The 17858-nt window shown below is 30.3% G+C and overlaps 2 protein-coding genes across 2 annotated transcripts in view; one reads left to right on the top strand and one right to left on the bottom strand.

Moving 5' to 3' along the window:
* The window catches only part of LOC111420709 (monocarboxylate transporter 12-like), a 107196-nt gene extending 89661 nt beyond the window's left edge, over positions 1-17535 (bottom strand). Inside the window, exons 1-2 of the mRNA XM_071195570.1 lie at positions 17466-17535; positions 7584-8352 (exon numbers count right to left, since the gene is read on the bottom strand). Of these exons, the coding sequence (XP_071051671.1) occupies positions 7584-8340 (757 nt within the window). The 5' untranslated portion in view covers positions 8341-8352; positions 17466-17535. The remainder of the gene's footprint in view (positions 1-7583; positions 8353-17465) is intronic.
* LOC111419928 (uncharacterized) lies at positions 490-1703 on the top strand. The gene is made up of 5 exons (XM_023052816.2): positions 490-713; positions 876-1009; positions 1062-1176; positions 1244-1361; positions 1415-1703. The coding sequence occupies exons 1-5, from the start codon at positions 693-695 to the stop codon at positions 1609-1611; spliced, it is 585 nt and encodes a 194-aa protein (XP_022908584.2). The 5' UTR covers positions 490-692; the 3' UTR covers positions 1612-1703.
* Positions 17536-17858: the final 323 nt, after the last annotated feature.

Raw genomic sequence — 17858 nt, 5'->3', positions numbered from 1 at the left:
TAATTGAGCACTAGATCATGTAGAAACCTGGATAGTGCTTACAAAACAGAAGACAGTGTTTGCAGAAGCCAAGATACAGCTCCCAAGAGACTACTTATTACTTACAAAAGACTAAATAGAGATAATAAAAAACTAGATCTTGTGGAAAAATAAACAGTGTTGGCAAAAAACTATTTACTGTTGGCAAAAGACTAAATGCTGCTGTCAGAAGACTATTTATTATTTGCAGAAGACAAGATCATGTTCAAAATTATATTGTGGATGCAGAATAAAAGGCTGTTTGCAGAAAAAGTTTGTATTGGAAAACTATATATGAGCAACACAAGATTGCAATTAGCATTAATTTTTTTTCAATTATTGCCAAATAAATATTAGTTTAAAATTTCAAGGCAAAATATTTTTTATTTGATAATTACCTCAATTTAATTTTTATCTTGAACCTTTTGAAATCGTTATCATTGTCTTATCTAATCCGTATCGCGCCGTACTGTTGCGCATTTTTTGTCACACGTTCGAGAACGCTATTATTTTGTAAACTATCAACTTATTGTTTAGGTTCGAGCGAATTTCGTGTCGTCGACGCGTAATCCACTTGATGACCACATAATTATGTTAACACGCGAAAGAATTCGTGCGACTTTTTTGCAAACAAATCTGTGATATCGAGAAAATTTCGTTTTTAATATCGAAACATGTCCAGCAATAATAATTCGGTAAGTACTTAATGTAACACTATTTTTCTTTGTAATCTAGATTTTTATAATCTTTTTATAATTATAAATAACTAGATGACTAATGATGTTTGTGTTTCGAGATAATTTTTTTTCTCTATTAATAAATTAATTCAAATTAAAACATTTTTTTTGTTAATTTAGAGGCGAAACACCATCAAATCGAGACCTCATAAGCATATTAGAATAACTGTTGTTGGGGATGGCACCACAGGAAAAACATGTCTTTTAATCTGTTATAAAGATAAGAAATTTGAGCCTTATTATATCCCCACTGTGTAAGAATGTTTTTAGAAACTTTTTTTGTGGTAAATAATTTTAATTTTTTAGTTTTGATTCATATTCAATGACTGTCCCAATTGGAGATCATGAATATACGATAGTTCTTTGTGATACAGCTGGGCAAGAAGAATACGATCGATTAAGACCTTTAGCATATACGGAGGTAAATAAATAAATAATACAAGAAAATAATTAATTTTAAGAGAAATTGAATTAAACAATTCTTTTAGACGGATGTATTTGTGATTTGTTTCGCTGTAGATAATTTAGCTTCTTTAAAAAACGTCGAGAATAAATGGTTACCAGAAATAAGGCATCACAAACCACAGGCTAAGATTATTTTAACTTGTAAGTTATTAAACCAAATTATCACCAAATTTAACTTTAACTTTGTGTTTAAGGTACAAAAATTGATTTAAGAACTGACGATAACATCCAAACAGCTGATGGTTTCGCCGTTTGCAAAAGCAATAAACTGGATGATTACGTTGAGTGTTCATCGAAATTAATGAGAAATGTTAATCAAGTTTTCGCAATTGCCATCTCATCGTATTTATCCCCTTATTACGCGAAGAAACAAAAGTGCCTAATTTTGTAAAAAAAATAACGATTATTTTAATTTATTTTACAATTAAAAACGATTACATTTGTATCTAGTTGATGTAAATAAATTGTAAGTACCGCAAGAGATATATCGCTGAGGTAAACATGTTTTCCACCCTATTCCAGACCCAATTACCCACTAGACGAATAGCCCAGATAACTTCCGGTTTCCCCGCGTCTCATACTCGAAGGTAACTTTTAGAGAAAACCTCCAACAACAATGATAAGAAAATGATAAAAATACATCACATTATCCTTTTATTGCCACTACCAATTATAAAACTTTATCCGACCGAGTTACTTTTTGATTTGTAATGACTATTAAAATGTTGGATTTAAGAGGAATGCTACCAAAAGTTAGCCAAATCTATTAATTACAGAATAGTACAATTCTAATAAGTTTTGGGAGTACAGTATGTATATAAAAATATATATACAGGGTGATTCAAAAAACCGCTGACAGACTTCTACGGCGGGTAATACATCAAAAATTAAGATGAAAAGTCTTAATATACATAGGGTCGCAAATGTCTCGTTGGCGAGATATAGCGGATCAAAGTTTCTTTAAAATTAAAAATTATCTATCAATTGGTCTCTTACAAAACTTTGATCAAAGCAATAGTTTTTAGGAAAAACACGTTTGTAGAAAATTTGTTAATTCAATCAAAAACTGTTCCTTTAATCAAAGTTTAGTAAGAGACCAATTGATAGATAATTGATCACTTTACACGAAAATACTGCACGTTTGACAAAAGTAGCAGTAGAGTTGAAAATATTTTTAAAAAAGGGCTTTTTATTGCAGATAATGTTTAATTTTAAAGAAACTTTGTCTGTCAGCGGTTTTTTGAATCACCCTGTATACAGGCTGTGTCAAATGTTTGGAATATAGCCAATAACTTCACCATTTGTGGTTTTATAGAAAAATGTTTTAAACAAAAAATTCTTTATTAATCGTGGCGCATTTTTTGGCGATATTTGCTTGTTTGTATTGTTTTTGTATCGTTGCTATGGCAACCAACATTGTTATTTTAAATAGGACGCATATGTTTTTCTTGCATACTTTGATAAAGGGTAAATCCTTCTATTTATTTATTTATCCTTTATCAAATGATAAATACGACGATTATTCTTTAAAACCAAAAATTGCGAAGTTATTGGTTATAGTCCAAACCTTTGACACACCTGTATATAAAAAAATATATATAATATATAAAGGCCGAAGCAAAGCTAAATTAATTAAATTGAAATTTACTTCGTCACGATTTGCTGCTATCTTGATAAAAATGTTGTGCACACATCGGTAATGTTCTTGTATAGAGTTAAGTGGTCTAAATTTGTTTTGGTGGAAATTGATTTAATCATAGGATATTCACAAACATTTCGTAGATTGAATTGCAGAGTTGGATTTAAAAAATCATAATAGCGATGTTTATGGAAAATAAGAAATTATTCGTGGTGCATTAAATCTTCATTAAATTTGCTTCAAACCGTTTGGTATTTCATGATGATATCTCAATTAGTTTTTGAGATATGTAAAGATTAATTACCCCAACATTTATGTTTAAGGTTATGCAAGGTTAAACTAAGATTAGAACTAAAACTAGAAACTTTCGGGTTTTGCCGTGCGTCTTTTAATAAAAGGTTTGACGTTTCGGATGCCATGTTGCAACCTTCTTCAGAAACTGGTTCGAAGTGACGAGATCAAAAAATCGGTAACTATATATAAGTCGGAAAAACTAATTAATAATCAGTTAACGCTAATTACAAACTAATTAATAACTAATTGCGTCGCGTCCGGTGTGAGGCGGGAAGAGGTCTTCGTGTTCACCACCATCTTCCATGTTCTGCTAAGCTCCCAGCCATCCTCTCTGTTGACGTTATTTTTATGTCGGTGAATCTCTATGGCTTCTCTTGTCAGTCTTTGGTAGTATCTGTTGTCCCTAGCCAGCACCTTTGTTTGTTCGAAGTCTATTCGGTGCCCCTCTGTATGGCAATGTTCCGCAACCGGCGACTGCTGGATCTTCTTCAGCCTTACATCCCTCTCATGCTCCTCACTCGACTTTGCGTCCAGTTTAGCCAACATAAACCTTCCCACAACTACACGATAGTTGATAGACTCCCGCTCCTTTTAATGGAGTTAGTTTGTCCTTGGCTATCGGGAGTGTGTTCCGAATTTTGCTGACCGTGCCGTACCGCACTACGATGTCGTTCTTCTTGAGGTGGATAAATCCAAGTGGTTTTGTACTTACCGTGTCCTCTTTCTGCTTTCGCTGCTTGATGGCCTGGTTGATGTCCCTCGAAGTGTATCCATTCTTCTGCAGCACGCCTCGTAGACAGTGTTGCTCCTTCTTCAAGTTCTCTCCTTCACATAGTCTCGCTGCTCGCTGAAATAATGTACGGATCACGGACCTCTTTTGTTGGGGATGATGATGTGAACATGCCTGTAAATACCTGTTGGTATGGGTCTTCTTTCGGTATACACCAAGTTCTATATCTCCATTTGTCGTCCTGGTGACCAACACATCTAATCATAGGATGTTGAGAGTTCAAGTGATCCAAGAACTCTTGGAGCCGTTTTTGACCATGTTGCCATATCACAAACGTGGCATCCACATATCGGAGCCATAGTTTTGGTTTCCACTGGCTCTTATTCAAAGCGTCCTCTTCGAATAATTCCATGTAGAAATTAGCTATAATTGGCGATAGTGGAGATCCCATGGCTGCCCCTTCGAACTGCTCGTAAAATTCTCCTTTCCAGCTGAAATACGTCGACGATAAGCAATACTCCACCAGATCTGGCACGTATCCTGGTAAACCCTCCGGAATGAGTTTTCGGCGAAGACCCTCTACAGCATCCTTAACTGGTACCCTAGTAAAAAGGGATTCCACATCGAAACTTACCAACATATCCCCAGCATCCAGCTTTACACCTTTTACCGATTCCACAAAATGTGTAGAATCCCTGACATACGATTCCATGTTACCTGTAAAGGAGGACAGAATCTTTGCAAGATGTTTAGCCAGCTGGTATATTGGGGAGTTGATGGCACTGACGATAGGGCGGAGGGGGACGTCTGGTTTGTGAATCTTCGGTAGTCCGTAGATTCTTGGTGGTACCGGCGCCTGCACAAACAAACCTTTCTGCTGTTCTGCTGGAATTCCTGTGGATTTTATCAGTTCGCAACGTCAGACGCAACGCCGAGTGCCGCATCAAGGAGCATGAGAGGGATGTAAGGCTGAAGAAGATCCAGCAGTCGGCGGTTGCGGAACATTGCCATGCAGAGGGGCACCGAATAGACTTCGAACAAACAAAGGTGCTGGCTAGGGACAACAGATACTACCAAAGACTGACAAGAGAAGCCATAGAGATTCACCGACATAAAAATAACGTCAACAGAGAGGATGGCTGGGAGCTTACCAGAACATGGAAGATGGTGGTGAACACGAAGACCTCTTCCCGCCTCACACCGGACGCGACGTAATTAGTTATTAATTAGTTTGTAATTAGCGTTAACTGATTATTAATTAGTTTTTCCGACTTATATATAGTTACTGATTTTTTGATCTCGTCACTTCGAACCAGTTTCTGAAGAAGGTTGCAACATGGCATCCGAAACGTCAAACCTTTTATTAAAAGACGCACGGAAAAACCCGAAAGTTTCTAGTGTTAGTTTTAGTTCTAATCTTAGTTTAATTCACACCGACCGTGAAAGCCTTCGTACTTCTATTATGCAAGGTTGTGTTCAAAAATTCATAAATCTGAAATTTCAAGATTCGAAGAAATGATATTTAAAATGTTGAATACTAAATAAATTTGCTTTTTATTTCATGATGATATCTCAATTCGTTCTTGAGATACGACTTTTTAAAGTTTATATATCATATCTATAATAATCAAATAGTGTTGAATTGCAGAGTTGGATTTAAAAAATCATAATAGCGATGTTTATGGAAAATAAGAAATTATTTGTGGCACATTAAATCTTCATTAAATTTGCTTCAAACAGTTTTTTATTTCATGATTATATCTCAATTAGTTTTTGAGATATGTAAAGATTAATAACCCCAACGCTAATGTTTAAGATTATGCAAGGTTGCGTTTAAAAATTCATAAATTTCAAATTTCAAGATTCGAAGAAATGATATTCAAAATGTTGAATACTAAATAAATTTGCTTTAAATTGCTTTTTATTTCATGATGATATCTCAATTCGTTCTTGAGACACGATTATTTAAAGTTTATACTTCATATCTATAACAATCAAAGTGTTGAATTGCAGAGTTGGATTTAAAAAATCGTAATAGCGATGTTTATGGAAAATAAGAAATTATTTATGGTACATTAAATCTTCATTAAATTTGCTTCAATCAGTTTTTTATTTCATGATTATATCTCAATTCGTTTTTGAGATATGTAAAGATTAATTACCCTAACACTAATGTTTAAGGTTATGCAAGGTTGCGTTTAAAAATTCATAAATCTAAAATTTCAAGGTTCGAAGAAATGATATTCAAAACATTGAATACTAAATAAATTTGCTTTAAATTGCTTTTTATTTCATGATTATATCTCAATTCGTTCTTGAGATACGATTATTTAAAGTTTATAATCAATCAAGGTGTTGAATTGTAGAGTTGGATTTAAAAAATCATAATAGCGATGTTTATGGAAAATAAGAAATTATTTATGGCACATTAAATCATCATTAAATTTGCTTCAAACAGCTTTTTATTTCATGATTATATCTCAATTAGTTTTTGAGATATGTAAAGATTAATTACCCCAACACTAATGTTTAAGGTTATGCAAGGTTGCGTTTAAAAATTCATAAATCTAAAATTTCAAGGTTCGAAGAAATGATATTCAAAACATTGAATACTAAATAAATTTGCTTTAAATTGCTTTTTATTTCATGATTATATCTCAATTCGTTCTTGAGATACGATTATTTAAAATTGATGTTTCATATCTATAATAATGAGATAGTGTTGAATTGCAGAGTTGGATTTAAAAAATCGTAATAGCGATGTTTATGGAAAATAAGAAATTATTTATGGCACATCAAATCTTCATTAAATTTGCTTTAAACCGTTTGGTATTTCATGATTATATCTCAATTAGTTTTTGAGATATGTAAAGATTAATTACCCCAACACTAATGTTTAAGGTTATGCAAGGTTGCGTTTAAAAATTCATAAATCTCAAATTTCAAGATTCGAAGAAATGATATGCAAAATGCTGAATACTAAATAAATTTGCTTTATATTGCTTTTTATTTCATGATGATATCTCAATTCGTTCTTGAGATACGATTATTTAAAGTTTATAATCAATCAAGGTGTTGAATTGCAGAGTTGGATTTAAAAAATCATAATAGCGATGTTTATGGAAAATAAGAAATTATTTGTGGCACATTAAATCTTCATTAAATTTGCTTCAAACAGTTTTTTATTTCATGATTATATCTCAATTAGTTTTTGAGATATGTACAGATTAATTACCCCAACACAAATGTTTAAGGTTATGCAAGGTTGCGTTCAAAAATTCATAAATCTGAAATTTCAAGATTCGAAGAAATGATATTCAAAATGTTGAATACTAAATAAATTTGCTTTAAATTGCTTTTTATTTCATGGTTATATCTCAATTCATACCTGAGATACGACTATTTAAAGTTTCGAATTTTAACAGAATCAGAATCTTCCTCAAATTTAGATTTAGAAGAAGTTTCAGAAGATGAGATATCTGACGAGGAAGACAAGGCTGTGCAAAGAAAAAAGCACAAGTTTTACAGATCTTTTAGAATTTCAGTTATTCTAACTTCAACGCCAGTCAAAGAAGAACTGGAAAAGAAGGAAAATGAATAAGAAGACCTGGAAAATGAAAAAAAAAGCTTCCCCGACTTCCAAATAAATAGTTTAAGACTCACTTAAGACTATAACAATAATTTTAATTGATTTTCTTACCTGCAACATGTACTGGTAACGTCTTGAATTTCGTTGAAGCCGGAAGTACCAATTGCGAACTTGACACTTGAATTCCATGGTTTAGAACGTGAACGAGTAAAGAACACGCGACTATAACCCAACCCCACCCCCCTTCCGGATAATAATGTCTTCGTAATGTTGTTACTTTTCTCGCGTCCAACGGCAACTCCGGAAGCATACAATCGGTGTGTTCCATACAAGGCGGCCCTTTTGGTTTGTTAGATTTATTACAAGGGCAAACATTTAAAGCTTGCGAATCACCATGAATCGGACATTTCGCTTTATTCGAACGCGTTTCAGTATAAATTAAATCCCAATTATCAAATTTAGCACTTTCTCGTCTCGAAATCCCGTTTTTTTCGGATTTATTAATAATAATCTCTTTGGAATTGTTTCCTTCGGCGGATGATAAAGCTAAAACGTGAAATGTTTCGTAAATTTTCTCCGAATCCGTTTGAATGTCGACGTCCGTTTCGAATTCTTGCTCGAGAATCGTCGAAACCGTATCGGTTCTTATCGTTTTACATCTTCTTTCGTTGGATTTTGTTAATATGTCGAAATTTTCTTTGGACAACTTTAAAATTAAGCCATTTTCATTTTGAACTTCAATTTTTGCATCTTCCTCGAGTTTCTCCATGAAAGTGCTGTACGATTTTCCATTAGAATCGACTCGTAATTGAACAACCGCCACCGTGTTAACCGGCCATGATTTGCTATGACTCAAAGCGAACTCCATCTCTTAAAATTCCTTTAAAAAAATTAAAAAAGGATTATTATTACCAAAAAACCGGAATCCTTAAGATCGTAATAATAAAATTGAATGAGCGTTCGAATTTAAATCGAAATTCAATTCGGAAAGTTGATTGGAATTGAAAATCTCTACGAATGGAGTATTCTAAGTCGTATTTTTCTTGTTTTTAAAATAAATCGAAAGTCATTTTGAATTGAAAGTCGATTTAAATCGGCGTCAAGTTGTTTACCACTCCCTCGTTTCTAAAGTCGTTTTTAAGGAATTTTCAAACGATAAATATATAAATAGAGAGGTTATGTAAATGTTTCGGAGGGTTGGGTTTATAAAGTTTGCAAGTTTATGGCCTTAATATCAATTTTATGTTAAAGGGTTATGAAGGGATTTATCGGAGATTATGAGAGATTGAAAAAATTATCTTCAAAACATTAAATATTAAGTAAATTTGCTTTAAACTGTTTTTTATTCCATGATGATATCTCAATTAGTTTTTGAGATATGTAAAGATTAATCACCATGACATTAATGTTTAAGGTTATGCAAGGTTTTGTTCAAAAATTCAAAGATTCGAAGAAATGATATTCAAAATGTAGAATTGCAAATAAATTTGATTTAAATTGCTTTTTATTTCATGATGATATCTCAATTCGTTCTTGAGATACGATTGTTTAAAGTTTATTTACATATCTATAACAATTAAATAGTGTTGAATTGAAGAGGTGGATTTAAAAAATCATAACAGCGATGTTTATGGAAAATAAGAAATTATTTATGGCACATTAAATCACCATTAAATTTGCTTTAATCTGTTTTTTATTTCATGATGATATCTCAATTAGTTTTTGAGATATGTAAAGATTAATTACCCCAACACTAATGTTTAAGGTTATGCAAAGTTGCGTTTAAAAATTCATAAATCTGAAATTTCAAGATTCGAAAAAATGATATTCAAAATGTTGAATACTAAATAAATTTGCTTTAAATTGCTTTTTATTTCATGATGATATCTCAATTCGTTTTTGAGATATATAAAGATTAATCACTTAACATTAATGTTTAAGGTTATGTAAGGTTGCGTTCAAAAATTCATAAATCTGAAATTTCAATATTCGAAGAAATGATATTCACAATGTTAAATACTAAATAAATTTGCTTTAAATTGCTTTTTATTTCATGATGATATCTCAATTCGTTCTTGAGATACGACTTTTTAAAGTTTATATTTCATATCTATAACAATCAAATAGTGTTGAATTGCAGAGTTGGATTTAAAAAATCATAATAGCGATGCTTATGGAAAATAAGAAATTATTTATGGCACATTAAATCTTCATTAAATTTGCTTCAAACTGTTTCTTATTTCATGATGATATCTCAATTAGTTTTTGAGATATGTAAAGATTAATTACCCTAACACTTATGTTTAAGATTATGTAAGGTTGCGTTCAAAAATTCATAAATCTGAAATTTCAAGATTCGAAGAAATGATATTCAAAATGTTAAATACTAAATAAATTTGCTTTAAATTGCTTTTTATTTCATGCTGATATCTCAATTCGTTCTTGAGATACGATTGTTTAAAGTTTATTTAGATATCTATAACAATGAAATAGTGTTGAATTGCAGAGATGGATTTAAAAAATCATAACAGCGATGTTTATGGAAAATAAGAAATTATTTATGGCACATTAAATCTTCATTAAATTTGCTTTAATATGTTTTTTATTTCATGATGATATCTCAATTAGTTTTTGAGATATGTAAAGATTAATCACTATAACATTAATGTTTAAGGTTATGCAAGGTTGCGTTCAAAAATTCATAAATCTGAAATTTCAAGATTCGAAAAAATGATATTCAAAATGTTGAATACTAAATAAATTTGCTTTAAATTGCTTTTTATTTCATGATGATATCTCAATTCGTTCTTGAGATACGATTGTTTAAAGTTTATTTAGATATCTATAACAATGAAATAGTGTTGAATTGTAGAGGTGGATTTAAAGAATCATAACTGCGATGTTTATGGAAAATAAGAAATTATTTATGGCACATTAAATCACCATTAAATTTGCTTTAATCTGTTTTTTATTTCATGATGATATCTCAATTAGTTTTTGAGATATGTAAAGATTAATTACTCCAATATTTATGTTTAAGGTTATGCAAGGTTACGTTCAAAAATTCATAAATCTGAAATTTCAAGATTCGAAGAAATGATATTCAAAATGTAGAATTGTAAATAAATTTGCTTTAAATTGCTTTTTATATCATGATGATATCTCAATTCGTTTTTGAGATACGATTTTTCTAAATTTTAATTTCATATCTATGACAATCAAATAGTGTTAAACAGAATTGGATTTAAAAAATCATAACAGCGATGTTTATGGAAAATAAGAAATTATTTATGGCACATTAAATCTTCATTAAATTTGCTTCAAACTGTTTTTTATTTCATGATTATATCTCAATCAGTTTTTGAGATATGTCAAGATTAATAACACCAACACTTATGTTTAAGGTTATGCAAGGTTGCGTTCAAAAATTCATAAATCTGAAACTTCAAGATTCGAAAGAATGATATTCAAAAAATCGAATACTAAATAAATTTGCTTTAAATTGCTTTTTATTTCATGATGATATCTCAATTCGTTTTTGAAATATGATTATTTAAAGTTTATATTTCATATCTATAACAATCAAATAGTGTTGAATTGCAGAGTTGGATTTAAAAAATCATAACTGCGATGTTTATGGAAAATAAGAAATTATTTATGGCACATTAAATCTTCATTGAATTTGCTTCAAACCGTTTCTTATTTCATGATGATATCTCAATTAGTTTTTGAGATATGTAAAGATTAATTACCCCAACATTGATGTTTAAGGTTACGCAAGGTTGCGTTCAAAAATTCATAAATCTGAAATTTCAAGATTCGAAGAAATGATATTGAAAATGTAGAATTGTAAATCAATTTCCTTTAAATTGCTTTTTATTTCATGATGATATCTCAATTCGTTCTTGAGATACGACTTTTTAAAGTTTATATTTCATATCTATAACAATCATATTATAGTGTTGAATTACAGAGTTGGATTTAAAAAATCATAACTGCGATGTTTATGGAAAATAAGAGATTATTTATGGCACATTAAATCTCCATTAAATTTGCTTCAAACCGTCGTTTACATCATGATGATATCTCAATTAGCTTTTGAGATATGTAAAGATTAATCACCATAACATTAATGTTTAAGGTTATGCAAGGTTGCGTTCAAAAAATCGCAAATCTGAAATTTCAAGATTCGAAGAAACGATATTCAAAATGTAGAATACTAAATAAATTTGCTTTAAATTGCTTTTTATTTCATGATGATATCTCACTTCGTTCTTGAGATACGATTTTTTAAATGTATATATTTCAAATATATAACAATTAAACATGCAAAGTTGAGGTTAAAGGATCGTAACAACGATGTTTAAAGAAAATAAGAAATTATTTATGATGCATTATTTCATGATATTGATAATAAATATGTTATAAAGTTGAAAAACAAACCGAGTAAAAATAATAAACGATACCAACGTTTTTGACTATAAATCGGTTAAGATCCGACTTTTAGTCGTTACCGTGGCGTTTTTGGAGTAAGATACCTCTCTTGGGTTCCGTTTTGGAGGTGGAATACTCTTTATTTATTTCAATGGGATGGTCGTAAAAATAGATTAATTTACTTTTTTAAAGTTACGTCCCATAAAGCAAAATAATTTCAGAAACTAATCAAACTGATAACAGGTATTCTAGCAACTATTGAAATGGAATGATAATAATATCCTGAGGAAGTTTGGCTTTCGGGTCTCACAAATTAACTTGAACACATCGTACTTGTAAAACAATGACGTAGAACATCGCCCCAGTTGCTTTGCATATCGATTCTAAGCCATAAACTATTCCCCACCAGGAACCACAACGTTCATTATCTTAATGCGAAATTGTTAAAAGTAAATTCGGGTTTAATAATAAGGTGACGAAGTTATTATGTCACGTAGATGATATAAACGTTCCTTAAACACATCCATCTGTTGGGATACCTGTAAAGTTATCATCCGGATAATAACTCAACCGGTAAAACGAACGTGACCCGCATACTCAAGGACGATTTTATCCCATCAAAACGTTTGTTATTCCAAAGGGGGACACACTTCACTGTATGCTTACTACCCCAGTTTTAGTCTTATCTCTCTTTTTCAATCCGAAGTCTTTGTTTAAATTCTCAACACAATTTCTATTTAAACCCAACAAACTAAGGTTTAAAAATTTTTTCCCTCACTCCTAGTACCTTCTTTAAACAATTCTCCCCCTCGACACACCATGACTCTTTTTCGTTTTCTTTTCCCTCCTCTTTTCCGAAAACTACTAGATTACGAGGAAATGCTAATCAGTGTCAACGGTAAAGTGTGTTCTCGGTGGAGTCCAGCGTTCCAGGACCTTTGACCCGCTAGCGAACCAAATTATACGAGCGCTAGTTTAAACGGGATGACGTCGTCGGTTGAGGAGGAGGTGGAAAAAGAGGGCGATCGCGTTGAGTTTTTATTGTACAGGGAAGAGTAAGAGGATGATGGGGATATTGGGGAGCGGAAGCGGTAAAGTTTTGTTTTAATAAAAACGGACTGCGCGTTATTTATCATTAGAGGGGATGGTGGTTGTGTTATCTCGTGGTAAAAAGTTGGATTGGACCTTATGATGAATGTCGAGGTTGAAAATGTTAGTTATTTATTAATATCTTCTCTACAATAAAAATAATGGGGGATTTTATGAGTTTATTTTATTTTTAAAAATGGTGGAGGAGCCGGAATTTTTGTTTAGAAACATTTTTTTGCATCCCCATTCATAAATCGTTCTTTTCAACCGCACAAAAAAATAATAACGGACGACTTTCATCCCCCCGCTACAAAATTTATAAGCTAGGTTTGCCACGATGACAAATAAATTGCAGCTGGTTCAAAACATTAAATCACCAAACCTGCTCAACAATTTGCATTTCCCAAACTGTTTCGGAATCGATTTTCTACGTCTCCATTCATTGAACAGTGATTAATTAATCCTTTCTAAATGTCTTAAAATAACTTCTCCTTTTATTTTTGTTTGAGTATTTTTGATCAAATAAAAATTGAATTGCGGAAGAAGTTTTGCAATTTCAATCGCGAATGGAATGATCTCGTCGTCGCTTCGTATAGAAGGAGTACTTTGCATGGAACCGAAAATAATTTGACCGGACTGGATGATTCGCGAACTTTGGCAGTAACTTTGGAATTCGATTCACCTACTTCTCGTTTCTTGGATAAATAAAGGGTTGGTAGTAAAAGGAAACTCCACAAAACGAACTTGAGCTCGTTTTTAGTATGTTGCGTACGTGTGAAAAGGATTGTGAGATAATTCAGTTAATAACATTTTATGGAAACAACGAGAAGCAGACCCCAAAAAATTGCATTAGCTCCACTAAAATATTGTATCTCAAGAACCACTTGAGATGTAATGACGAAATTAACAGCATTTTAAAGCAAATTTAATACAGATTCAAAGTGCCATTATTAATTTTTTAATATCCATAATCACCGTTGTTATGATTTTTTTAAATCTAACTCTGCATGTTGGTTTTAGATATGAAGCAAATTTTAAATAATCGTATCTCAAGAACGAATTGAGATATCATCCTGAAATAGAAAGCAACTTAAAGCAAATTTATTTAGTATTCTACATTTTGAATATCATTTCTTCGAATTTTGAAACTTCAGATTTATGAATTTTTGATCGCAACCCTGCATAACCGATAAACATAAAAGTTGGAGTAATTAATTTTTACATATCTCAAAAACTAATTGAGATATCATCATGAAATAAACAACAGTTTAAAGCAAATTTAATGAAGATTTAATGTGATATAAATAATTTCTTATTTTCCATAAACATCGCTATTATGATTTTTTAAATCCAACTCTGAAATTCAACACTATTTGATTGTTATAGATATGAAATATAAACTTTAAAAAGTCGTATCTCAAGAACGAATTGAGATATCATCATGAAATAAAAAGCAATTTAAAGCAAATTTATTTAGTATTCGACATTTTGAATATTATTTCTTCGAATTTTGAAATTTCAGATTTATGAATTTTTGAACGCAACCTTGCATAACATAAACATAAGTGTTGGAGTAATTAACCTTTACATATCTCAAAAATTAATTGAGATATCATCATGAAATAAAAAACAGTTTAAAGCAAATTTAATGAAGATTTAATATGCCATAAATGATTTCTTATTCTCCATAAACATCGCTGTTATGATTTTTTAAATCCAACTCTGCAGTTTAACACTATATCATTGTTATAGATATGCAATATAAACTTTAAATAATCATATCTCAAAAACGAATTGAGATATCATCATGAAATAAAAAGCAATTTAAAGCAAATTTATTAAGTATTCGACATTTTGAATATTATTTCTTCGAATTTTGAAGTTTGAGATTTATGAATTTTTGAACGCAACCTTGAATAACCCTAAACATAAAAGTTGGAGTAATTAATCTTTATATATCTCAAAAACGAATTGAGATATTATCATGAAATAAAAACCAGTTTAAAGCAAATTTAATGAAGATTTAATGTGCCATAAATAATTTCTTATTTTCCATAAACATCGCTGTTATGATTTTTTAAATCCACCTCTGCAATTCAACACTATTTCATTGTTATAGATATGTAAATAAATTTTAAACAATCGTATCTCAAGAACGAATTGAGATATCATCATGAAATAAAAAGCAATTTAAAGCAAATTTATTTAGTATTCGATTTTTTGAATATCATTCTTTCGAATCTTGAAGTTTCAGATTTATGAATTTTTGAACGCAACCTTGCATAACCTTAAACATAAGTGTTAGGGTAATTAATCTTTACATATCTCAAAAACTAATTGAGATATCATCATGAAATAAGAAACAGTTTGAAGCAAATTTAATGAAGATTTAATGTGCCATAAATAATTTCTTATTTTCCATAAACATCGCTGTTATGATTTTTTAAATCCAAGTCTGCAGTTCAACACTATATCATTGTTATAGATATGCAATATAAACTTTAAATAATCATATCTCAAAAATGAATTGAGATATCATCATGAAATAAAAAGCAATTTAAAGCAAATTTATTTAGTATTCGACATTTTGAATATTATTTTTTCGAATTTTGAAGTTTGAGATTTATGAATTTTTGAACGCAACCTTGCTTAACCTTAAACATAAATATAATAAAATATAGTTTATTGTTTTATACTTTTTATTAAAATGGATGTTATTGGTTTTTAATTCTACCGGTTTCGGTCTTCTGCAAAACCATCTTCAGGACCTTTGAATTACGTCAGTTTATTTAAAAAAATCTGTTGTGGTACTTATCATATTGAATCTTTTCTTGTCTGTTGAGCTTTTTTATATTTATATAGATTAATGTCACTATTTTTAAGGATTGTTTTCTGCTTTTAATCATCGGACAGGATTAGATATGCACGTGTTTGTCTTAATTTTAGATTAGAATGATTTTTTTTAAATAAACTGACGTAATTCGAAGGTCCTGAAGATGGTTTTGTAGAAAATCGAAACCGGTAGAATTAAAACACAATAACATCCATTTTAATAAAAAGTACAAAACAATAAATAGTATTTTATTATATTTAATGAATAAAATGGAAAGAAATAATGGCTACAACGATTTAAACATAAATGTTGGAGTAATTAATCTTTACATATCTCAAAAACTAATTGAGATATCATCATGAAATAAAAAGTAATTTAAAGCAAATTTATTTAGTAATCAATATTTTGAATATCATTTTTTCGTATCTTGAAGTTTCAGATTTATGAATTTTTGAACGCAACCTTACATAACCATAAACATAAATGTTGGAGTAATTAATCTTTACATATCTCAAAAACCAATTGAGATATCATCATGATATAAGAAACAGATTAAAGCAAATTTAATGGTGATTTAATGTGCCATAAATAATTTCTTATTTTCCATAAACATCGCTATTATGATTTTTTAAATGCAACTCTGCAATTCAACACTATTTGATTGTTATGATATGGAACACAAACTTTAAATAATCGTATCTCAAAAACGAGTTGAGATATCAGCATGAAATAAAAAGCAATTTAAAGCAAATTTATTTAGTATTCGATTTTTTGAATATCATTCTTTCGAATCTTGAAGTTTCAGATTTATGAATTTTTGAACGCAACCTTGCATAACCTTAAACATAAGTGTTAGGGTAATTAATCTTTACATATCTCAAAAACTAATTGAGATATCATCATGAAATAAGAAACAGTTTGAAGCAAATTTAATGAAGATTTAATGTGCCATAAATAATTTCTTATTTTCCATAAACGTCGCTATTATGATTTTTTAAATCCACCTCTGCCATTCAACACTATTTCATTGTAATAGATATGTAAATAAACTTTAAACAATCGTATCTCAAGAACGAATTGAGATATCATCATGAAATAAAAAGCAATTTAAAGCAAATTTATTTAGTATTCGATATTTTGAATATCATTTTTTCGAATCTTGAAGTTTCAGATTTATGAATTTTTGAACGCAACCTTGCATAATCTTAAACATAAGTGTTAGGGTAATTAATCTTTACATATCTCAAAAACTAATTGAGATATCATCATGAAATACTTCAGTTCAACATTATTTCATTGTTATAGATATGAAATATAGTAATACAAGTTAATTTTGATAGTAGAGTTCTTTGTTTTCATTAACTTCTCTAATGGTACTAAAACTAATTGAGATAAGCTCAGGAGTGGGTGATTTAAAAATTGGAGACTCAAGAGACAAATAGCCGTCTGGGTTCTTTTGGATGAGGTTCAAGCTTTGAAGTAGTTAAGTTAGGATTACACAATCAGATGACTCGGGAATACAGCTTAACGGCGCGGAAAATGCGCTGGTGATTTTTTTATTGGACAATATCGTAAAAATCAATGTCCTTATCAAAGATAACGATATAAATTGGTTAAATATAAAAAAAATAACTTACTTTAAATGTTTCATCCAACATATCCTTTTTTTTATTTAAAGTTATCACTTTATTAATGTTAAATGATTTGTGTTACGAGAATAAAAGAGCGCGAAATTTTGATGTTGGGGCTCGAGAAGTTGTTGGTTCAACGAAAGCCCGACGCGGACTGTCTGAAAAGTGATCCCGGTTTCAGTACGGTTTCAGCTAAAACGAGGCAAAGTGATGGAGAGGGAAAATTTCGATCCGGTTCATTTAAATTTATTAATTAAAAACCGCTTGGCAAATACGAAAATAACAATTTTTATCTCGAATAAAACAGATAAAATTTTGCATAACCAGAAAACATCAAATAACAATAAATTTCAAAATACACAAACAAAATCATTAATGTTTTAATAAAAGAATTATTTT

The sequence above is a fragment of the Onthophagus taurus genome, chromosome 3 (assembly GCF_036711975.1).
Source record: "Onthophagus taurus isolate NC chromosome 3, IU_Otau_3.0, whole genome shotgun sequence".
NCBI classification, from domain to species: domain Eukaryota; kingdom Metazoa; phylum Arthropoda; class Insecta; order Coleoptera; family Scarabaeidae; genus Onthophagus; species Onthophagus taurus.
Note: the sequence above shows the minus strand (reverse complement) of the source record. Positions and strands in the feature narration are given on the sequence as shown.

Coding starts and splice junctions, on each gene's coding strand:
- LOC111419928 (XM_023052816.2), top strand. CDS start 693: ATGTCCAGCAATAATAATTCG. Junction 714..875: donor TGTCCAGCAATAATAATTCG/GTAAGTACTTAA, acceptor TTGTTAATTTAG/AGGCGAAACACCATCAAATC. Junction 1,362..1,414: donor GGCTAAGATTATTTTAACTT/GTAAGTTATTAA, acceptor TTTGTGTTTAAG/GTACAAAAATTGATTTAAGA.